This window comes from Nothoprocta perdicaria, unplaced genomic scaffold (genome assembly GCF_003342845.1).
Source record: "Nothoprocta perdicaria isolate Ctin4 unplaced genomic scaffold, notPer1 scaffold_87, whole genome shotgun sequence".
Taxonomy (NCBI): Eukaryota; Metazoa; Chordata; class Aves; order Tinamiformes; family Tinamidae; genus Nothoprocta; species Nothoprocta perdicaria.
The window spans coordinates 504,622-529,575 of NW_020456165.1; the positions used below are offsets into that span (position 1 = coordinate 504,622).

The 24,954-nt window shown below is 39.0% G+C and overlaps 1 protein-coding gene across 1 annotated transcript in view; it reads left to right on the plus strand.

Annotated features, from left to right (window-relative positions):
- Window positions 1-2,840: 2,840 nt before the first annotated feature.
- ARPP21 (cAMP regulated phosphoprotein 21) overlaps window positions 2,841-24,954 on the plus strand; it is a 91,817-nt gene continuing 69,703 nt past the window's right edge. Inside the window, exons 1-7 of the mRNA XM_026052310.1 lie at window positions 2,841-3,046; window positions 3,817-3,852; window positions 4,672-4,761; window positions 8,877-9,021; window positions 10,233-10,311; window positions 11,606-11,665; window positions 12,590-12,730. Coding sequence (XP_025908095.1) covers window positions 2,879-3,046; window positions 3,817-3,852; window positions 4,672-4,761; window positions 8,877-9,021; window positions 10,233-10,311; window positions 11,606-11,665; window positions 12,590-12,730 — 719 coding nt within the window. The 5' untranslated portion in view covers window positions 2,841-2,878. The remainder of the gene's footprint in view (window positions 3,047-3,816; window positions 3,853-4,671; window positions 4,762-8,876; window positions 9,022-10,232; window positions 10,312-11,605; window positions 11,666-12,589; window positions 12,731-24,954) is intronic.

Here is a 24,954-nt window from a genome sequence, read left to right on the forward strand (position 1 = left end):
CGTTTTGGAATATTGATGTGCCGCAATAATCGCATAATATACAGCGATTGCAACCATGTATAATTCAAAACGTGCATCAGAAGCAAGGACTCTACTAGCGTTAGGTCATTTGCAGCTTCTTTTCTTTTTCTTCTAAGCAGAGCAATATGTATTTCTTCCTTTTCTCTGTTACTGTTATTTGCACAAGTTGCCTCAGCCTTTATGCACATGCACGCCTTGGGGAGATGCTTCTTGTTTCAAGGCAGTGCAGCACATTGGTCAGAGATTCCAAAAGGCTCCTTTGGTGTTGTTGAGTAGTTCTTAAGTTATTGGGGTTGCAAGCCCAATTCTTGTGAACAGCATATGCTGTGTTGCCGAGGCCAAGCTTTCTTCAGGTTTATGTTCTGAAGTGTAACCTGGAGATGTCTTTTTTCCTCCACAGTGCCTCAAAATGAATTTTTTTTTGTCTTACTTGTTGTGGAATAGGACTTATTCCTTCTGCTCATTCTGTCCGTGGTCATTCCAGCTTTTACTCAGCGTGTTCAATGAACATCTGAATTTACGGCCATGGTGAAGGAGGTCACTTGCTAAAAGCCTTCACCTAGCTGCGTTATTCAATATCATTTGAATACTGAAACTACTTGGAGCTGAAGCTGTACTTTACCAGGCAAATCCTTTTTGCTCCTGGCTTCATTGATTCCTGTTGAAGCAAACAGATGAGCTTATATATAAATATGTATGCATGCTTTTTTTTTAATGAAAGTGCTGTAATTCACTAAAAAAGGTTAAAATTGAAATGAGTAATCTTCAGTGCATAATGCAATTGTTAAATTTAGCCCTCTGCGTAGGAGCTGTTATGACTTGAACAGCCGGCTCTAGCCTTCATTAGAGAAGAAGCAGGCAGTTTTGAGACAGGTGGAGCTGGATCAAGCTGTGAAAGTGATTTACTTGAAACTGGTCATTAGCCTTAGAAACCTGGTCCTATCTATTGCGTCCTCGATCCTACTGAGGTTATTACCATTATTACTATTTACTTTTTGTCTTTTTCCAGGTTGACAATGATCCATCAAAATCTCTGAAGGACCAGCATGGAGATTGGCATTCTCAACTGTTAATGGGGACATGGGACTCACGTTGTCGTTGATCACTTGTGAGGACTTACCCAGCGAAGAGCACCAGAAGCCGCTAGAAAGACAGTGGGAATTATAGCATTTTTTTTTTTTTTTTCAGGTAAATACCTCCTTTACTCTAGCTAATGATTTCTGCCTGTGTTTTCGTGGACATTGCCTAAGTTCATAGGGATAGGGGATACAGGGACAGAACATACCAGAAAAACTGGTGCATGTGGGCATGTATTTTTGATGCAAGCCTTGAACAAATTTAAGACTATTTAACAGGTCAATTTCCTGTCATTTATTGTGTTTTGAAATTTCAGCCAAGCACTTGAAGTTTCAGTTGTAATTGCCGAATAGCAGATAGGATTGTCCTCCTTGAGGAGATGGCATAGGAAGAATGAGAATAACTTGAAGCTTCAATTGTTTATTGTGACCAAATTTGTAAACTAAATATTCAAACCAATTCATTTATGAAATGTGTAGGTTTCATGTTTTGGAAAATGCACTGTCCTTCTTGGAAGGCGGTGTTTTAATATGGTGGAAAAACGTAATATTTATTAGCAAAGGAAAAGCAAAAATTCAAATATGTAGGGTTTTCAAACTCAGCATGTTTTATTCTCCCGGTTAAAAGATATTTTATTAAAAATGAAGGTACGTGATACCAAATCTTTCGAATGTTRATTACAAATTATAATTTAAAAAATCATACATGACAAACTTCAGTTTTACTTAACCACAGTTTCATTGTTCAGAAGTGGAAAACTATTCCCGCAGTCTATTTTTGAAATAATTCCCCTTTGCTTCTGCAGCTGTTTTTCCTGAAGATGCATTTTAAGACAATGAGGAAGAGGGAGTGAAGTTATTCATGAGTCTCATTTGACAGTTGACTGGCAGAGGAGGCTTGGAAAGAGTTGTAAAGAGGGAGAGAGAGAATAATAACAGGTTTAACTTTGAAAAGCCCGTAGAGCTTCTGTACAACACCCTTTTGTGAGCTGAGAGTAAATCGGTTTGGTTAAGGTATCTTCATTAGAAATAGCTGCTAAAGGCTTCCTGTAGGATTGCCATAGCACTGGAAAGTGACATGGGTTTTGGGAAGCGGATTACAATATTAATAATGGAGCTGTCGGGAGTTTGATACCCCAGCAGTTGACCCTGAGAGCTTTATTGCCGAAATTAAGTTTTGTAGTAATTTTGAATTATTTTTTGTTTCCACATTTTTTTTCCTTTCTTTTTTAACCAGCAATGAATTCTGTGGACTTCTGCCATGTATAACAACCATGTCTGAGCACTAAAAATTGACAGTATCTTTGTTAGTCCTTTTTGTTTGACTTTTTATCTTTCAAAAAAAATGTGTGGAGGAGGAGAGCGCTGGTGTCCTGTGATCTGTACGTACCAATGGGTCCTTGTCTGCCAGGTGCCCTGAGCATTTCTGSGAAGGGACCCTCGCCCTCCCTGGCTACACTTTTGGAGCACTCCAGGTTGCACCTGGAGGTGCTGGACCAGGGAGCAYCTCGTGTTAAACCTGTTTTCTACCCAGAATGTTTAGATTGGAGCTGTTTTTGCTTACCCTGACTCAATTCTGCTGTTATCTGATGTTGTTGATTCAGGGGATCTCCTTAGCTGGAGCGTGCTTGGCTTTCAGCTCTTGAGCTGCTTGTTTTGGTTTGTTTATCAAAGGAAATGAAATGACTTCAGTATCTCTGTGTTTGCCTCTGTGCGTCTCTGTGTGATACCTTGACCTTTCAGGCCACCAAGTCTYGTTACTTTAGTTTCTGTCTGGAAGAATGTCTGAGCAAGGTAAATTGAACCAGGAGACAGCGGAGGAAGCTGTGAAAGATCAGGAGGCTGCCATCTCCGAAGCGACCTCAGACAACTGCATCCTCAATAAATCTGAAAGCTCGGAAGTAGAGGAAAAGGAGGAGAAGCTGGGAGATGCCAAGACGGAGTCGCAGGTAACACGGGAATGGGGAGCAGCTGCTTTAAATGTCAGTGTGCCGCTATTGCCCTTCCGTTTCTGTGATCCTTTCCACTTGGCTCAATTTTCTGTAGCCCTCTCAAATAATTAGAAAATATGCTTCTCCCTATAAAATAATTTTGACTTTTCAAGCTATTTAGACTGAATTTTGACTTTTCAAGCTATTTAGACTGCAATTCATACTATTATTTTTTTCGAGAAGTAAATTCTTAGACATCTGTGCTAAAACTTGGTGAAATATTCCGCTCTTTTTCCATTTGGAGGATTTATAAACCTACCTTGATCTCATGAATTTGCAGGTAATACATCAGCGAATAAATAGGTAATTAGTTGTTTGGTTTGTAAATGTTATATTGCCAATAAAAAGTTGCTATGCAAAGCTTAACAGTGCGATTTGATAATAAGTTTTCTTTGAATTAGAAGATTTGATCCGTTTTRGCCAACTGAATGTGAAACCAAGGGCAAAACCACCATTTAAGAGCTAATTGGAGGAGTTTATGTATGCTTAAGTATCTCTCCTGTATTTTCATTACATACTAAATTATAGGACACTCTGCAGTCTGTGCTCTGTACAGACATGGTTCTTTGTTTTCCTTGCTTATCAAACTGGATTTGGGAAAGTTGTATTTCTTTCAGTCAGCATATGATAAAACTTCAGGAGTGATTTAATCTCTGTATTTCTTAATGTTCTTACAATACAAAAATTTCACTGAAGTGTTAAGTGCCTTGTCCTTTTTCTGTATCCAGAAAAGAGGTGCAAATCAGCAGAGGAGGAGATCTAAGGTAAGGATCTTTAAATTGTATGTTGAACTGCCTGTTTGGATAAAGAATCCCATTCAATTGTCTATTTGCAATTGAAATGATGGCCTTTTATCAGCATGTGTGTTTTTTTTTTGCTGTTGTTTGTGTGTATGTGTGTGTATTCCATAATCTTGTCTCACAAAAGCAGATAAGTGTCTCTGGATAGGATGTATCTGTGTTGCCTTTATTTATCTGTCATACTTTTATGCTACTGGCTTGCTATGTACTTGCCAGGGGAGACAGCCTATATGCTTGTATGTGCCACGTAACATTTTTTTTGAATCTTTTATAAATGAAATACTCTTAACTTCAAGGAATAGAGACTTCCTAGCTCTCTTTCTCCTAGTCACCTTTTCTTGACGTAGGAAAAAARCACGTATTTGATTATTCCAAAGTGCAAATCCATTAAGTTTACATGTTCAGGTCTGTTGCTTTTGGATACCATCAAAGCCCCAAGGGAAAAATAAAAAGGAGTTTTAACTTCATGTTGTATTAGCATTGGTGCTGCATTACCTGTTCTTTGTTTCTGTCTTTTTTTTTTCCCCGGTGAAAGTAAAAAATAAAAATGCTTAAAAACAAACCAAAAAAATTACTACCTTTTCTATGTGGCAAATGGAGCATTRCTCTGAATAATTTTCAGTCTACATCCAAGACAAATGTACTTTTGCTAGCTGAGTAGGCAGGATGTCTACTCCGTGTTATTTGCAATGTTTAGAGATAGCTAAACATAGCTAGAGATAGTTTAGAGACTTGGGATCATTAGTRTTTTCCTTTGTTTTGTTTTCTTTCTCTCTTATTCAGTCAGGAGCTAAAGGAAAACTCGTCCGGAGTCTTGCTGTGTGTGAAGAGTCAGCCCCTCGGCCAGGAGCAGAAGTTGTTCAYGACAACCAGGTACATTTACCATCATTGGTGTTAGCTGCATGATTGACCTCAGTGTTAAGTTGCATGATTGTGKTACTTAATTGGGCACTTTACGATACCTTTTCTGGGGGAACCATTACGTCTGACAATGCACATGTTTTATGAAGTTATCTGGCTTAGCGTAAACTTTATTTTGAAATATCATAGTAGTTTTACAGTATGTCACAGGGTATTGTTTGCTTTTTTTTCCAGACCCCCTGAAAATTTCAACAAATGGAAAAGAATTCAAAAGAATTCACATTTTAAAATTAAAAAATAGTAACAAACAAAAATATATTAAAATGTTCTTTTCTCTAAGGCTGTCTCTTTTGAGGCTACACCAGATAAGGTTCTGAATACACTCTGGTTTCTGGTTCCTCTGAAACCCAGTTTATATCCCTTTCCGTACTTTATATAAAATATGCAGGTCCTTCACACTGTAAACTATCTTGGTAGAGCAAAGGAGGCCTTGTGCTGAGTGCAGTTCATTTTCTAAACATTTGGTGTAGATTTTCCAGTATAGAAAAGCATGTATATGAATATCTGTACCGATAGTGTTGTATTCCCAGCAATGGGTAGTTTTGTGCCTCCCTCACCACCACGTTGCCCTAGAGCTTTAGCACTGGTGATAGTCCTGTTGACTCACCCTAAAAATAAACAAAAAAGCAAAACTAAAAATATGCTTTTTTGCTTGCCTGGTAGGAGAAAGACTTAAATCAAAACCAAAAAGACATGAGCACTGCCTATAATTTTTTAAGATGTATCTGCAAGTGAGATCAGCCATGGAGAGAGTTTAAGCAAACGATTTCTGTGAGCTTAGCACAAACACACAAAAAATCTCATTTAAGTGTACTTTCTCACACTTTCCTCTATTGACTTGAAATGAAACAAATTCAGCTCTGCTCTTCGCTTATAAGTATGGAGAGTTTTTATTTTTTATTTTCATTTATTTTTTTCTTTTTGAAAGACCAAAAACAAGATTGTTTAGCAGGGAGACTTGTACATGTTCTACTGCTCTACAGTGATGCTTATGCAGTAGATAGGCAGGTTATTTATCAGTTCTTCTGTTGTGGGTATATGCTTTTAGCTTGACTTGCGTTACTCAAGATGCGTGGCCTTTGTTCTGCTTTTATTTGTATTTTTCTATTTAGTGGAGAATGAAAAGGAGAATAATATAAATATGAAGAGATTGTACTAAACATCGCATGGTAGTTTATAATGTACTGCACAGGACATGTATTCAATGTCACTGAGACTGGCAGGTTTTGAGGAAACATTCCTCCTTAAATCGCACCCTGATGCCAGACAGATGAGGGCTCCCTTTTGCCCACAGCCCCTGGTCATCCCTAATTTTGACGACAAGCATTTCTTTGACCATTTTCAAACATTCATGGGAGATAAAATGCATCCCTGGACCTAGCGTGTGCCTCCTAAAGGCAGTTGGCTTGGTGCAATGAATTGGAGAGGAGCTGCGTCTTGCTCTYGCTCACCTTCCTGGTGAGCACAGCTCAGCTTTGCAATGGAAAGCTAGACCTGTACCCTCCTCCTTGGACTGGCTGAAGGATACAGGAAGCATTATGCCAATCAAAACCCTTTCTGATTGCTTTTTAGAGAAGAGMAAGTCTATTTTCCATTTGGATATTTTTTATTACTAATATTTTATTTTAATGGTTTACAAGCACAGGGAATTAATTGCCAGAGAATGTACGGTACATTGCCAGAACTGCAGAGTATGGATTGTACTGCAAACTTGATGTTTGTATTTATATTTGAATACTTGCCTTCATTTTCCTGTGTAGGAAAAAGAGWAAAACTTGTTTACCTGTATTACTTGATCTTGAACGCTTACCTGATGGTTTACTATGTCCTTACTTAAAAGGAGTGTTGCCTTTAATGTTCTACTATTGACCTACAAGTGTATTATTGCAACTTGAACCTTTATTTTGTTGTTCACTATACTTGTATCAATGTATTTATTAACACTGTATTTTATTATTGAGAAAAATCAATAAAAATACAAACAAAATATACCATAGATTGCTTTCACAACTCTACAGCCCTTTTGTGTTTTTTTCTTCTAGTACAAGCAAATATATTACTGTTATATGTAAACTAGTAGGTACTCTATGTTCATATGTGTACTTGTATGTAAAGTCTGTCATTTTTCTTTTCATCGAATAGATGAATTGCATTTTAACAGCCACTTTAAAGTTTAGAATTAATGTCCTGAGAATGGAATGGCCAGTTACATTTTTCTCCTCTGTTTGGAAAAGCTAATGGTGCAGTCGCTCTACTTGGGGCAGCGCAGGGAATCCAGAGTTATCCTTTGGGGTCCTTTGGCAGAGATTCGTCCAGAATTTGTCATTTGAATGAGAAACTGAATTGTCATTTCAAGTGAAAGAAAGCAGCATAATGTTATGTTAGTCCTTTGAGTCCTCTTGAGCAAGTTAGCAAACATTTTTCTATGTATCCTTATCTCCAGTGACTAAGAATTCCCACTCTTTCCCTGTGTACGCTCAGTTTTCAGCTGATATTTTTGTCCAAAGCTAACAAAAATAGGGATGAAGGACAGTAGTTCAGGTTAATATTTTGGCTGTAGGGTTTCATTTCTTGCTTACAGTGCCTTTTATCTCTACTCTATGTAGTCTGCTATACCACATTTGAGCTTCATAAGAGTAGTTAATGAGTAAGCTGAGAAATTTTCAGTTTCTGTCTTCTCGTGGCATGTTTATGCTGATAAACTTGTTCTGTTAGGGTTTTGTCTTCAGTGTGTTGTGGTGGCTGATTTGTAATTAAAAAGAAAACAAAAAGAAATCTAAAATATGTAATAATTATTGAAGGCGTCAATTGAAATCGAAATGCTTTGGTTTCATAAAGCACGCCTTAGTTTAAAGTTCTGTATTTTTGTATGTTAATTCTTCAAAGAAGTTCCATTCTTTGGAAAAATATGATGGAAGAGAACTTATTAGTATTTAAGGAATTCTGATTTTCCCCAGTACTGGTAAATTTGAATTTCATTTACCCAAYGGCTGAAATTTTTCAGGTATGCAGGACTCTCATATATTAAAGAATTGTATTATTTGTGAGTTTTGCAACACCTTAAATCAAGTATGCATTTTTAACCATTTAAACATAGTATTGTTCCGGCCATTTTTCTTCAAAAGAGTATGAATAATGAAATGTGTCCCTTAATTTTTTACAATGAGGTTCCTCCTTTTGACATTTTAATGGTATTCATATATTTCAAGAAATACTAATTTGTCTTTTGTTGAAACAAAAAATAAATTAGGTTTTATTATAACTGAGGAACAAGTTAGTTATTAAAAGCAAATCTGAAAATGCAAGCCAGCACAAGTTCCCAATTTTAATTAATTTTTTCTTCTTAAACTAAAGCATGTTTTCCAAGGGATTCACAGTCTCTGAAACACTAAAATATTGAGGATAGAGTTTATGAAGCCTTGGAGAAGTTTGCTTAGTACACTTCATTTGAAAATTGCAGTGCACATTTTCCCTCTTCTGCAAACAAATGTCTTGAAATATAAAGCCCCTGGTAAGTTCATAAGCAGTCTATATACCGCTGAGTTTATTATTTCCTGGTACTCTGGTACTACCYGAGCCTGGAAACTCAGTCTAAATGATACTCCATCTGTGTGTGCAGAACACAGATGTGTGTTTTCCCCTCTTTTTAGTGATGGTGACAAATGTTRYATTTTTTAGAACTCTATCCATTGGTTGCTATTCAATTTCTTCAGTGTTATTTAAATTATACAATTATTTAAGGAAGCTCATATAAAATATAGTTCACTGTTCTAACAGTTCTAGAGTGGGAATTACTCAAGTTGAGAATAATGTGCCTTCAGTGAGGGTAGACTAAAAGCTAATAGTCTGCAAATATTAAGGAAGAATTATATCTGCCAGTAGAATTTGGCATGTAAGATGTCCCGGGGAAAAGAAAACAAAAAATTCATACAGGAAAGAAATGTATCTGGCTTCAGCTTTTCTAGCTATATGCAGTATAATGCAAATCTTTGCAGGTTGGAAGCCGTGGAAAGTTCACTGAATCTGGCCCTAAATTTATCCTTTTTTTCCACCCCCACCCTCAACAGGAATCCATACAGCTACAGCTCTCCAGTTTTCCTAGCTTACAAGAAGAAGATAAATCTAGTAAAGATGACTCCGAGAAAGAAAAGGAGAAGGATAAAAATAAAGATAAAAACAGTGAAAAAAACAAGATCAGAATGTTGTCAAAAGGTGAACTTAAAAGTATTTAAATTGCTATAATTATTTTTATAGGAGATTGTGTATGTGTATTTTTAGAAGCATATATTTCTTTAYTTGTGTTTAAATATACAGTGAACGTGGTTTTTATTCTTTGAAAAATTCAGAACATGAAATGTGTATATGTGAGAGAGTTTTTCATTTAAGTGCTGGGCTTTGAATGAGAAAAGTCTTCCAAMCAGAAGTTTGACGTGATGTTTGTATTTTCCCATAGAATAATTCTTCTRAATACTTAAGTGCTTGATGTGAACATATACGTGTAAATATATGCATGATTATATAAAAGTGTGAGTTACAATACATTCTCTTTTTTGCTGTTAATGCTAATATACTGGCATGTCCTTTTTGCAATGCAGGGGGCAATGTTCCCCAGTACAGTTCCTCTCATATAGAGAAGCTCTTTAACACAATGGGAAAATCCACCCCGACCTTTAACCTGTCATCTGCTATTGGAGGTCTCCATCACTGTTAAGCTTAGGACGACTTCATCAGAACCTTTGCCTTTGTAGTAGCTCATGGAACAAAGTTGCAGCATAATCTCTTAAAAATGATTATTGSCTACCTGGATGCAGATCCACTGCTGGTGTGAATTGTCAGCAGGCTTCAATGGGACTATCACAGTTCACCCCAGCTGGAGGATCTGCATCTGCTTTTGAGTCAGGCTCTGTATTAATGCTGAAAATTTAATTCTGACTACTGTCACGCACCGCTATTACCTGCCCACTCTTGAGTGTCATGGGATTTTAGTCTGTTAATGCAAATGGAATTCCCACTGGCAAGATGTCTCATTCTGCGCTTATGCAGTGCAAATTAAGTGATTCAAAGGTGTACCGATTAATAGACTTTTTTTTTTTCTTTTTAATGGAGTAGTTAAAAGGACGAACTTAGGAGGTACTTGATTAGTTTTAACTATTCCCTGCAATTTTGAAATGACCAGCACTTTGTATCAGTATCTAGATTTGGTGCTTTGTTCTCACCAGAACAGTTCCAAGAAAGCTGGAATATCCACCTGGTGTTTCCTGGTGTGGAATTTTTTTTTCTTCCTAAGTTTTAAATGAATATTTTGTCTCTAGAGTGCATACTTATAGATTGTTGATGGAAAATGAAATCTAATTTTCCATATAGCTTAAAATTCACTGTTGAAATGAAATGTATGAGTGAGGGATGTTGTTTTGTTTTTGCAGATTGCAGTCAAGAGTATACAGACTCAACAGGCATAGATTTGCATGAGTTTCTGATTAACACATTAAAGAATAACCCCAGGTAGGTATTTTCTGCATTATTAGCTGGCACTCCTGAAATCCTGAAACAGTCTTAAGGATTCTAGTTTTATTAATTCTGGAGATTTTTATGAGGAAAAAGTAAAGAAGGTAGGATGGTAGCTGAGCAGAAAGCTATCAAAAGTTATCAATTCCAATTCCCTTTTCACTTAGTCATTGCTTAATTTCCATTTTGGTGACATCTGGTCGGTGTCCTTCTTTGTACCTTCTTTGCATAAAGCATTTGGATGATTTGAGCAGTAATATATAATAACTATGGCAGTTGAGAATTTGTGTAAGAATATAACGTAATTGCTTTTGGCAGTGTTGTACACAATTAAGATTCCCTACCCAGTGCCAAATTTTCCTCTTGATGTTCCCATAGTTTTCATTTGGAGCACCAAGCTCATCTCAATGTTTAATTTGTCTCTAAATGCCAAAGGAGAAGGGTCTGCAGCATTTTTATGTTGTGCTTTAAATGATTGCTTCTATTGAATGTTAAATATATGTCACATAATTCTGTAATTATCGGGGGAAAAAAGGAATAATTATGTATATAACAGCTTGCATAACCTTTTGCATTGATGACAGAAGGTCCCTGAATTACTTTATCCACATCAAATGAAAAAATTGAAAAAAGCTAAGGAGTGATGGACTCAGTCATAGAAAAATTGTGTGGGAATACATTGGGGAAATATTTGATTGTTTTCTGGCAAGAGGTTAAAAAAAAAAAAAAAAAGAATATTTGAAAACTTTCAAACAGAGCATTTTGATTGAAAAATGCTGCAGCATTGCCTCCCGGGAGTCATAGTTCAAAGACATTGTTCGGTATGGACTCTCTGGCTAGATTAGATGTGCTCAGTCTCCTTGCAGATCGATGCAGAGTGAAAGATACGTTTCAGACAAAATGTTGAAAATTTCTTGGGACAGCAGACCTCATGGAGGAGCTGCCTTAGCTGGAAATCTCATTTTCCAGCAAAAAAAATGATGGAAGCACCAAAGCTCTCCCTGACAATTAGTCTTTCTATGCAAGACATTGATTGCAGTCCTGTGTGGGTGGAAGTGCTTTCAGACCATACCTGAATGCAAGGAAGAACTAAATCTGTCACTTAGTGAAAGCACAGAAAAGCAGCCTGGAATCTTCTCCAGATGTGCCAGTGCAAAGCACACTTCATTTTTCATCAAGATAGCTGACAGCATTTCTAAATTTGTCTAACAAATACTGATACGTGTGTTTCTTTAATCTAAAATGGCTGTTGGTAGTTGATGCTACAAATGCCTGCATTTGTTTTTGACAGAGACAGAATGATACTCTTGAAAATGGAACAGGAAATTATTGACTTTATTAGTGACAACAAGTAAGTTGAGTTCTGCGCTTGGGTAGGTCCTGTGTGTGTGTATTGTACTGCAAGCTGCGTGAAGGAGGTGCTCGTGTGAACCACAGTGCTAATGAATGCTCTTGCTAGCACGTTGCACGATTAGGCTTTTATTTCCTGACTCATGGTGGTATTGTTTAAAGTACAGTAAGTACAAAAGAAACCTTTGCTTTGTGTTGTGTTGCAATGTTTTGGTATCTTCCCCTGACTCTAGTCAGTCTCAAAAATGTTAGTAAATCTTTCAGTGTAGAGGATGCAACTTGGTCATCTCTTAAGTGAAGATGCACAATCAAAGGTGATATTGTACAGTTTTGCCTGTTTGCTGTATTATTGCAATATGTTGCAAACTTAAATTGARCTTATGTGGAAGGGCTCTTTCCTGCTGCATGCTCTTTTTAATAAAATGTTTTTGTAGGTTTAAAAAGCATATTCAGAGTAGCAGGAGGGGAAGAAGGAGGGCTGACAGGAAATATTTTCTCAATAAGAGAAGCAGGGTAAAAAAGGGTATTTGTCAAACCCATCCAGCATCACCTTGCAGCTGAACTTCGGGAGGAAGGCAGGAAGGAGTCAGCCGCGTCTCAGCTCTTTGCGCTGCGCTGCTCTCTCTGCAGAGCGTGGCAGTGGGTGGGCGAGTTCTTCCCAGGGTATGAAATACTCAGTTGATATGATGTAGCATGAGCTTTGTTTGTCCAAACGTAGTGCATGGAAATGTGGATATAATAAACAGTGAATATAATTGCTGTCTATTGTCTGCCTTGCCCTAGCAAACATTTATGTCRAAATGCACAAAGTAGAAAATTTCACTTAAATTGCTGTCTACTGAATTATAAAAGGTATTGCTSTTGTCATTTAACTGTAGCTCTGAGGGAAATCATTGCTGCAATTTGTGTTTTTTTTTTTTCCTAGTAATCACTATAAAAAGTTCCCTCAGATGTCGTCATATCAGAGGATGTTAGTGCACAGAGTGGCAGCATACTTTGGAATGGATCACAATGTGGATCAAACAGGAAAATCTGTAATTATCAACAAGACCAGCAATACAAGAATGTAAGTAGCAATCCTCTTGCAATTGCCTTGTTCCTTTTTTTCAAGAGCCGCTTTCTGCCTCTACAGAAGGGGAACACAGGGATGTTACTACAGTTACCACTGAGAAGTTTGTTCCTTGCAAGAGATTTATATACTCTCCTGGTACATCACTTTCCCTGGCTTCTTAGTGCTGCCACTTCTGCTATAGAAGTGAATTAATTGCTTTACATGTTGCCAGATGCCAAACAGATATATTCCTAAATACTTGGAGCATATTGTGAAGATAGTGTCTTCCTTCTAATCGGTCCTCTCTGCTTTCAGTTCCTTTTTCTATCTGATCTGGTCATTTTACATTTGGACCGCTGCTACACCAAACACCACTGATTCCCTTTTTTCTTCCCCTTCTGGTTCTATATATATATATTTTTTTTCCTCAGATCTTTCAGTAGGACTAGAGATTTCTTATAGCATATATGTTTCTTTGGATGTTTTGAATGAACTGGAAAATTCCTGGCAGGTTAAATTGATGCTGACATGTTTCATGCTCTCCTCCATGAGTGCATGTAAGGCTAGGAGATGCTCCATATGAAGTGCCTTGGCTGGTTTAGCAAAGGTACAGCCGTGGACCTGGCCTAACATCATACTTGTTGCATCGGACTTGTTCTGCCAAGTGCCACTAGAACCACAGCCTTGTCTCCCTCTTYACCTATAAACTGTGTAATGAAGAGGAAGCAATTATAGCAGGGTAATGGAGTTTTGGTATCTGGTGCTACAACAACAAAACCCGCTTTGGAAACGGTGCACTTCCTGTGTTTAATTACTGGGAGAAATAAAAATATCAATTGCATTTACATATCCAGGGATTAAGGTAATTTGCTTTGACTCAGTTGCAGTGAGGGTGTTTTTTTTTTTTTTTAAATTCTATTTGTTCCTGTGGCAAAAGGCTCAGGTCTTGATCTTGCCCAGTCAAGTAGTGCCTCTACACTGACGCAGTGGTATTTTTTTATTTCTGAGCCCTAAAATATTTCCATGTGTGTGAGACAGATTTATGAGCACAGACAAATGTTTTCAGATCCTTGTGGTAGGCTTTTTCTGAAATATGCAGGCATCTGTAAAGCAACACTTAAAACATCAGTGCTTTAAAGGTTTGAATAAAGCATGCCCTTACGGTCTGATTTTGAGGAGTCAAGAGAATTAGAGTAGCTCAGTGAAACTAGAAATCAAGATGCCAAGGTATAGCCTCAGGTTCTGACAGTACCTGCTGCTGCACAAGGGCTTTTAGATATAAGAGAAAGCAAGCTAGGTATGCAGCAAACCAGTGTTCACTTTTGAGCTGAAATGGGAACAGTTTCTAGTCACCTCTTGAACAACGCAGAATTAAATATGTGTTTTAGCCATTTCTCTCCTTCCTTTGTCCCTTTTCCATTCATAACTGTCACCTCCATAGTGCAAATAGAATTATAAATCATTCCTCACAGCATTGCGTTCCTCTGGTTATCTCTGATAATGTGACAACATCACATTAGTATCTGTAAATGTGTGTTGCTGTACATCTCATAGMTGGTAGCATTGAAATTGCTGCTGGAAATGCCTGTAGCACGTTCAGATTTCCCCTTCAACAGTCAAAAGCTTGACTTTTGTCACGGAGTGCTCCGGTGAAGCTGTGGCTTTTGGCATGGTGGGAATGAGCAAGCAGGTTGGTTTACAGGCCCTGAGTGGCACCTCAGCAGACAGGATACCACAAGGGAAGGAAGACTCGATGACCCTTGCAGTTTTGGAGGTGATCTTGCAAGCTGGAGGTGAGGCACGCAGCTAGACAAATTTGTTCTGATACTGTTCATGTGCAGATGTGCCAGAAGTAAACACAGAGCTTTTGCCTTTGATTCACTGAGTAAAGACATTTTTATGCAACGCGTAAGCTGCATTTTTTTCCYCTTCTGAAGTGATTTAATGGTAGATAATGGAATCATATCAAGATTGCATTGCATCGTGGTGGTTTCCAGTATGTTGCTTGTAATACTTGGATGCTGCACTTAAGTCAAACTTTGTAGAAATAGCTCTTTTTTCATTATTGGAGAGAGGGTTTTTTTTTTTTTTTTTYYCCCCCCCTCCTCTAAATGTCCTAAGCTCTGACAGGAAAAAGAGGTTAGTATTGAGCATGAATGAGGGTTGATGAGAATTTATTATGTGCAGCAAAAACTGCTAAAATCCACATCTGAGAGGTCCAGTGTGATTTCAGGAGTTCGGGGTTGCAGTACTCTCAGATGAAACAATTTTATGCAGTTCAGAATCAACACCAAGTATGGGCAATGTGCTGACTCTGTTAATTACCGCTTGGAAAGCGTCCAGAGTCCTGGAGAATGGGATAGGGCCTGTTCAACACGGCTATGCTGTCCGCTAAGCCTGAGTCCTCATTGTTTTATGCCCCAGGGGGCATAAAGTCTGTTGGAGGCCCCCAGAGAGAGCTCAGCTGGAGAAAGTTTGTGTTCTAGCAGTTTATTATCTCCACATCACGGTTGGCTTCCAAAGCACTTGAGCTGCACGCTCTGAAGAGGGAAGAGCACGTGCTGGAGTTCTTGCGGAATCTGTAAGCTGTGCACTGCCCGTGCCTGTTGCGCGTGCCAGCGTGTGTGCATGTGCATTGGCGTGTGCTTCGGAAGAGCGTATGACTCCTCAGAGTCACTATGTGGGCTTAAATAAGCACCGTGTGGCTTATTCCTCTGGTTGAGGGAGGATTTGTGTCACTTCTTGGCTCACGCTTGCAGGCGAGGAGTTGTTTTCTCCCGCGAGGCAATGAGGTGAAYTTATTCTGTTCAGCACAGACCCTTCGTTCTGATTGCAGGTGCTTGGGGGCACGAGTGTCAGAAGAGTTAGTGGTTGTGAGACAGGAGGGTTGGGAGAAGATGGTAACAACACAATCCTAGGGGTGCTACAGCACCGAGGAGAGTCTGTCAAACTGGGGATGGGGGTATGAGTGGAGTAGATGGGAGCATTTCATTTCTTTCATCGGTTGGCCTCCTTGAGGGCAACATTTGTCTGTCTTTATGTAGCTTTGCCTCTGAAGTATCTGCTTAAGGGTTTGGAATTGGAGAAAGTGCTATTGGAGAAATTGCGGTTGGAAGGAGGGCTGTGATTTTTGTGTAGCCAACTGTGTGGTTTTATGGAAAGAGGAAAATGTTGGAGGAAGGGCTGGATTCTCTCGGGAGCTTCAGTGACCTTTCTGAAACCTGTCTTAAAAATGTAGTCACACAAGAATGACCRTTTTGCAATCTGAATACTATTTATAAGGGGGATTTTGTTGTTCTTGGAATGAGAATAGCTTCTACTGTTTAGTAGAAGCTACTTTTTTTTTTAAATAGATGACTAAAGCACAGAGAGGCCTTCAAATAGCTGAATGTTGCTTCAGCTTTCATAGTGTGTACTCTAGCTTTCATTGAGATATAGTGGATTTTAAAAGTACTTTATCTTTCAATATGATATTTTAAATTAAGAGTATTTTTTGTTGTTGCTGTTCTTTTAGAAAAAAAACTTTTTCCCAAAAGATATAGTTTTTTCACGGCCCCATACATTTTTTTTCTATAATTATTACAAGAGCTCGAAATTCTACTAAATGGGAGATCTCCTTTGTTCAATATGAAATTGCTTTTGTGTCATCATTGTATATATATTTGTCTCTCATCTGTGTCTGTCGTCTAAAGATACATGAAGATGTATAGGGAGTGTAATTCAGTGAAATATGATRTGAACAGAAGTTTGAAATAGAGGCAATATGTTAGGGACCGTTCCAAATTACAGCCAAAAAAAAACAAAAAACAAAAAAACTTGTACGTGTCACCTTTTATTCCATATGTGCCTTAACTTAAAAACAGAACAAAAAAATACTGGAAGCATTTCAAGGCCTCTTTCAGAATCTGTTCATATATTTATCAGTTCAAGCAGCTTATTATCTGTAGATATATGGAGAAATGCAGAGGAAGCCTGTTGAATTACTTCATAAATAAAAAGCATTTCCATTTGGTTGGGAACATCATACATGTGCCAAGTATGTCTTCACCCACACTTGTGTTCACATATATTTTTTATATAAGCATGAGTAGCAGATTGAATCAGAATTGAGAAGATGAAGTGTTTATGGTATGTAATTGTTACATTTGGATATCCTCATTCATTCTGAGTTATAACACATTTGCAATGAATTTTATACCACTACTCACCTCTTCAGTTATTCCTCTTGATTTTTTTTTTTATTTTTTCTCCCTGAACTGATGTGCCAAGCAGACTCCTCAGGATGCCAAACGTTATGGCTCCTGGAGCATGCAGAAAAGTTTGCCATTCCCCTTGATTGAACAAGGCATTCATGAGTACTCAGCCTGTAAGGCTTTTATTTCTTTTTATAGGCAATTGTTTGCCTCTGGGGAAGACAGGACATTTTCCATGCGCAATTGGTAACAGTCTTTTTTAGTCAGGTATATGGTAGTAATTACAACTGTGTACCCGAATATGTGTATGTTGTTTATTGTAAGGGCTCAAGGCCACCCTTGCCAGAGAATTTAAGGCCCACACGTATTTTATTCCCTTTGGAATACAGCATAATAATCTGGCAAATGGTTTACTGTATTGTGTTGCATCTGCATTTAAAAACCTTATGTTCTCCATGATKGTCGTGTACTTGCACAGACTGAAACAGGGAGACATATGTGAAGTTATTTATTTTTTATATAAGGTTTGGGTTTTTTTTTTGAAGGAGTTATGAAGCTGGGTATATTCCTCTCTTTCCTTTTGTAACATTCTTCCCTATTCTCCCTACAGCACAATTCCTCTCTTATTACTAAGAAATAAGCAAAAAGTGTGTGTGTGTGTGTGTGTGTGTTTTTTTTCCCTCTGATTTATAGTTGCTGTTGCTCAATCAGATCACCAGTGTCAGGCCTTACCAATGTACACAGAAATATAAGGATATATTATTAGTAGATACGTGCTACTAAAATGGGAAAGCTTATAACTGGGAAGTAACACTCCCATTGTTGGAGACATTTTGTTCCAGTTTACCATGCACTAATACATTAAAAAAATTAAAGTTTCGGTAAGAATATCAGTAAAACAACAAAAATGAGAATAACTAGGTAGCTACATAAGCCATGTAAACAAATGTAGCTTTGAAATATGGGTTGCACTTGTGTTCATGGACTGATTGCTAGGACTTTTTCAAAAAAAAAAAAAAAAAAAGTAATCTTGGAATGAAATTAGAAAAGTGGTTAGGAAAAAAAACTTTCCCAGGGTGATAACAATTCTGTAGGATGCAAGAAGAGCTCAGTGCAGCCCAGAGTAGTGGGCATCACTCATGGTGGTGATGCTTTTCTTTCAGCCTTCAGGGCACCGCCAGTGTCCGCCCCGGTCCAACAGCGCTGAGGCAGTGAGTCCCTGAGGCCGTGGGAGGCCTGGGAGCAGACCGGGATCTTCCTGGGAAAGCTGCAGTAAAGGCAATGGTAGAATTCCCTGTGACATTCAAGAAATGCCCATCTCGAATAGTGCCCTGAACTTGCATTTAAATGGCTCTATTTTTAATCATAGAAGAGAGAGGGCTGGAATGGGGGAATTGTCTTTGTCTTACCCSGTCAGAGAAGTAATTCTAGGAACACTTACTTGTATTGTTAACTGTTGCGGGCTTTAGCAGTACATTAGTAGTATGCTACAGGCGTTTGTTTCAGGCACAGAGTCGCCAGTATTTCACTAGATGCCTTATCRGGTACTGTATGTGCTGAGGCTCATCTAGAAAAGATTTACCTCCCCCCACCAAGCTTTTTTTAAAATAGCTGTCTTCAGCTTAATGATTTTTGATACTGCCTTTTGCTCACAGCAGATATTCTCCCATTTTAATCACGTACCTGTTCAATTTGAAAGATATAAAAGGAAAAGAAGCGCTTCAAATACATGAAATAGTGCTAAAGTTGACACTTTTAGATACTGGCTTTGCTCTTATTGACCCTTCAATGCTGGCTTCATTCTTACTGCTGTCAGTGGAAGCCATAGAGTGGACCTGTGGAAATGATGTGCTCTGTAAGTGAGATGTTAGGGTTAATGAACCAGTTCTAATAGGCCCATTTATTAAATTTTAGTCTAATACAATTTATCAAAAGTAGATTGTTTATAATTAAGGTGGACAAGTAATTTACAGCTGTTTTATATTGTAATGTAGTATTAGTTAAGCCTTAATCAGGGGACATTTGTTTATTTTCTTCTATTAGTCCTTGSATCTTGCAGCATTCTAGCAGTGTAGCCAGAAGGTTTTGTGTGGGGTGGCAGGAGAGCATCCAGGAAAACAATGCTAAGAAGATGCAGCTCAGGGAAGATCTTCCTTTCGTAAATAAAAACCCAGCGTTTTTATGTGCTTTCCCAAACCAGATTAGGAGACTGCCTGTTAATCAAGCTGCTCTTCAGTCACTTGTGTTTTAAAATTACTGGAGGCAGATAGGAAATCTGAAATGGCATCAGTGCTTTACTCAAAAGTTACTGCACTTTAATCTACAGTAGTAGATCAAATAATATCCTTAAATCTAGAGTGCAGTTTTCAGAGATGAGGTGGTGATTTCAGCAAGTAAATTTCTGAGGTGGTCAAAATCATTCTTGGTAACAACTCTTTATACTTCTGCTGCCTGCCATTTGTTTCATGGGGGAAACACAAAGCCCATCAGTGTGGGCATATCTATGATGTGATCGCTAGGAACAGAGAAGTATTGCCCTGTATTATCATTGAGAAATTATTGATTCTTGCCTGTAAGCAAAGACTGTTGCTCCTGCTCACTATTCCCAAGGCAGTCTTAAGGCAGTTTCTGGGAAGTAATTAACAGGCAGCTCTCCTCCTCACACCAGTGACTGTTTGTGGGGTGACTTTGATCCTTGAGCCCTTCTACTAGAGATGGGGAAATATTCATGGCCTGAAGTGAAATAAGCACAAGAATCTATTATGTAACAGAGCAATCATTTGTATGCATGGGGCATTTCAAGACCTCTAATGGTTTCTTCATTAGTCAGTCAGCTTTTGGGGAACTGTGTTGCTTTTATGGGTAGTCTTCAAGTCTTGGCTTCATTTCCTTTTTTTCTTCTTTCTTTCTTAATTTTTGAGCTTGTTAGATGTGAAAATGTAATTTTAAATAGACCTCTGCAGTTAGTTATGCAACATCCTAATTTTTAGCTACTTACAGAGTTTGCTACATCCTTAAAATCAAATATTAATGAATTCCATAATAAACTCTGCTACCACTTATGAGCCTCTATTAGCTGGAAATAAATTGATGCTGCGCRAAGTGTTCAGCCTAGATGGAAATCCTGAATATTAAGAGTTAAATACAATCCAAGGGAATGGGAGCTGSAGCAGCAAGTCCCCCAGGTACAAAAATAGTCTTAGTTCGATCACAGGACAGCAGAGCATTTGGAAGGATAGGAATGGATAGGAAGATTTGCGGTGCAGCCCCAGGTAGCAAAAGATTGTATTTTAGTTTGCCCTTGCCCTGCTAAGGTCTCATGTGAATTCAGCACAAAGTTGCAATATTCTGGCTGCAAATAGTTGGGCCAAATATTGCGGCCTTTATTCAGGCAGACTCTCACATCGTCAGGATGTGTGATGCTGTTGCATCTGTAGGTTAAAACTGGATGGTTTTCTGGGATTTAGGAAGGGTTGTGCTATGATACATCAGACAATAGGGAGATTGCTTGATAGCCATGTCTATCGGAGAGACTCCAGGATCTGGCCCTCTGCTTGGCCTGAGTAGAGAATAACTTGGTTCTGAAGAGATTCAACGTTGACTGAATAGGTTCAGCATTGGCTCTGCCCATCCTACACTCATCAAATTCTCCATCATTTTGGAAGAGGAAATGCTGCTGGTACCAACCCCCCACTGAAGTCATGATGACAGGGTACTGATAGGCTAAAAAATTTTGTTGAGGAGAGGGGCTTTTTTGTGAGTGAAAGTCAATTGGAGGGCCAGCTCCCCAGGAGGAGCCGGAGACAGTGACAGAATAATCCTCACACTCTGAGGGAGGTGGGGAGAAAAAACAAAACCTCCGAGTAGCCTTACCAGTTCTTTGCTCTGAATGTTGTCAAGTGTGTCTGGTCACCCATCGTTTCAGAGGGGGAATGGCTGTCAGAATGACCTGCCACTTTTAATAYCTTTGCTATTTAATAATAAACAGAGAACTTGTTCAGCGTTTAGATGTTTGCCTGAAAAATGATTTGAAAGCAGTCTTTAACCAGGAGAAATGCCAAATTTGGTGTTTTTGTGCTACAGAAAAGGCAGCACCTTGACAAAAATGTCTTGGACCAGGGTGATTTTTGATCACCTCCAGTGTGCTTCTGTCATCATAAAAGCAATTCTCAGTGACTCATACCATGAAAGCAGCAATCTGTTAATGAGGCTTTTACCTTCAGATGCTTGAAATGGATCTTGAGTGGTTTTAAGTATTAAATTGTGATAATATAACTGAGCTCTACCGCATTTTCTGTGTTTGAATTCCCCTTCTGTTTTTTCTTAAATTTTATTTGAGTGTCCTTTGTCCCCTAAATACAYGAAATATATAAATGTTTTAATTGTTGGGCCCTTGTTAGAAGTGTTGCTGTAAGAGGACATAATCAAATACTTTATAGGGCTGGTGTTTTGCCTCATATCTTTTAGAGGGAGCGCTTTGACAACCATGATACTTGCTTGCACCTTGCTCATTCGCAGAATGTGTTCATGTTTTCACGATCAAAAAGGTCATTTTCACTAGTTTTGGCCCAAATTCTAAAGTAAGGAAACGATAATGCTTACCTAGCTTTACTGTGGCTGCAAAGCAGCACCCTATGAAGACATCCAGCATAAAACCAGAATGAAAAACGTAGCAGGCAGATGTAGTAGGTGCAAACTAGCAAAGCAAGAAAAGGTACCATATTGAGTCACAGCATGCCTTTGATATAGAGGCCAGCATCATCTGGGACTGAGCATTGCTTTAATTAAGAAAAAATTAAAGGGGAAGAAAAGACAGTTAAACCATCAGAACACCTGTATTTTAGAGCCCTAAATCTTCATAGGCTCTCTGAAATGGGTCTGCAGCAGTGCTTCTCCCCATCTCTCACTGTCTTACCCTTCTTTCCCTCCAATTATTCAGGACAGGAATTGGCATTATTCAGTAGAGGGATCTTAACCTGGTCTCTCCTTTTAAGTGCATTAAATGAGCATCCTGTTACAAATGTAATGCCACATTTGTTTTTTTCTTTAAACTTTTGGAGATGGCAGTGGTTTCCACTTTTGAACTCACCCACCTTGCATTCCTTTAGACAGCTGCTTGGCTATTCCCTGTGCAGCACTTCCTAAATGTTTGGCTGCAGCAGCCACTGTATCGATAGCGTCTTCTCTTTTCTGCACATAGCGGGGTTCGTGCTCCCTTTGAAAGGRACCGTGCACCGTGATGCTGTTAGAAACACATGCCTCAGTACAAAGACTTACCTGCTGTGTAAGGCAGCCCTGATGATCCCAGATTGCTCATGTGCTGTGTTAATGCAAAGACTTAGAACTGTTAAATTTAAAGATTTTGCTTCTCTTTTTATTTGTCCTTTTGGTATGGTATCTGTGTTTCCTGCTTCTTAGCGAATTATTTCAGAATTAATTAACTTTAAATGTGTGCACATTTTTTTTTCCAGTATTTCATTTTTTATCTTAGTATAAACAGAGGCTTAGGAAACTTCATTAATATGTTTCTAAACGTGGCATGTGGCAAGAAAATGCCCTGCAACTTAATTTAGTCCGTATTTACTGGTATCTGTTACCACTTTGCCAAGTATTTTTTAAAACTGTAATTTGATGAAATACTGAATACCTGGCTAAGATACAGAGGGTTTTTGTTTTCATTACCATCTTAAAATTCCATCCAAAGCGAAAGCATTAAATGACTAAGTACTGGGGAATTATTTTAAAAATCCTATGTAAAAAGGAAGCCTGAGGGACAAACTGTCACGCTAAGATAAACTGAAGGAAACGCTATTGGAACAGCTGGAAGTAGTTCACATTGAAACCACACACTGATGGCAGAAAATCCGTACACAGCGTGTCCAGAATCCTGTTTCTCACTTGGAAGTCTCCCTTCAGCTTTTGCAGCCTCGTGAACTGAGCGAGCTGTGGTGTCCCCCAGGTCCCTCCCGGGCAAAGCAGGACCCGGGACAACTGCAGGGGACGTCTCTGCCCAGCCCCGCTGCCCCCCGCGTCCCCCTGCCCCAGCACAACTGCTCGGCGCGGCTGGGGATTAATCACCTGCTTGGCTTGCAGGGTATTTTTATCAGGGAGCACGTTACTGAGTCACTGCTCCTCAGATTAACTTCTGACAGGTGGAAACATTCTGTAAATGGTAAATGAAATGAAAATTTGGTTAAAAAAAAAAATGCCATGAAGCATCAAAAGCATCTTATTTAAATACRTTGGTATTGCACAAGACATTTTCTTCTTCTCTTCGTTTCAAAATAGATTCCAGTTATGTATTATGCTAGGAATATAGTTTTAGATGTTTAGTAGATAGCTTGCAGCAGTAAATTTTGCACTGATTGGAAACTGCAGAAGCTTTGTGTTTTAAGAAACAGAAAAGTGATGTTCTTTAGTGACTCATTTTAAAGCAGAGTATTTGAGGGGCTCTTTTTTGGTGTAATAAATCCATTAATATGGCTTTGTAGTATTTCTGGATTTGAGCAAACACCACTGCATTTAATAGCACCACTGCATTTAATTAGAATAATTTCTAATGTAGTGACTTTAGAAAACTCTACAGAGATCCACACTGCAGTGGGGTTTCTAAAAACATGCCTATTAAAGCATCTGAGGACTCTTGACAATGTTTCCGCATTGAACCTGACAGCCCCATGAGCGCCCAGCACCTGCACCTGATGGGCAAAGGAGCTTTGAAGTCTCCCAATGGGTGCGAATCCGGCAGCTGCCTTCTGTTGCAAAGAGTGAGTTGCGAGATGTTGGAGCCCAAGTTCAACCCTACAGAAAGCAAGATAGAACTGCTGTCTCCTAATATTTTGTCTTTCTRACAGTTCATCACAAGTATTTCCCGTACGTACGACTGTGGACTGCTATGGACCCCAACTGCGGCGTGAATGTGTGCTCTGTTTGATTCGCAATACATTGCTGATAAGTGCAAATCTGCATGGTAGCACRAATAGCCACCATTTTTTGTTTGTTTTATTGTTAACTTGCACATTTGGATTTGAGCATTTAATTTGGAAAAAAATKATTTTGGATTTTCCAGAAAACATTTTTTCAATGGTTTACAAAGCCATCACGTTCCAGAAATGCTACTTTTGATGGAGCTGTGCTAATGTTAGTGGAGGTGTCACATACTTGTACGGAATTTGCTGTACGGGTCTCAAACCAGACCCGTGCCTGCTCTGCCCGTGCTGCTGTTGGAAACGCTCCTTCCGCAGAGCGCGAGGGCTGCRCTGCCCCATGGAGGCGCCTTGCTCCTTTCCCAGACCAGCTTGGGATTTAACAGGGCTGTGACAGCAGCTACCAGCACAAGAATTTTGGTTCCTGGTTTCTCAAGGCCGCCAGATGCCCTGTGGATAGGGGTGGGAATTGAGGGGTTTGTGTGTTTGGGTGTATGAGGTGGCTGTCGGTACCGGCTCCATGACAGGAGGCGCCTCTTAACATTTGCTCTCTCCGCAAGGTATAAACGTGGAAGGACCAGGAGCGGTTCCTTCCTCCCACCTTACAAACCTGAAAATGTGAAGCTTTTATCTAGTAGGATGTGGCTCTTTAAAAGAAAAAAAAAGGGGGGGGGGGGGAGCCTGAATGGGTTTAACAGCAGTGAGCTAATTGGTACTYCCGACCAGTCTGGAGTCTTTTCCCCACTTAGCTGTGATGAGATAATTATTTGTTTATGCAAAATACCATCGGTCCCTCCAGTTACCAGCTTCCTTTATCGGGAGTGAGAGACTCACGGTTTTGTTTTCCAATTCCTCCCATTCTCCTTACTTTTAAAGGTAGATGCGTTCCCCTACGCGGCAGCATAGCTGGAGGTCCCAGCTACCGAAGGCGCAAATTAACATCCCGCATGTTAATTTGTTCTCTCGTCCTTCAGTGCCACTGAGGAGAGTCTAAATATTTCAGTGACCGAGATGTTGAATTCCTGCTCCTTTCTCCATAACAACAACAAAAGCTATTTATAGCAATAACAGTTAGCAGCAGTAGGACAGCAGCAGACAACTATAGGCAGTGTCTCACCAT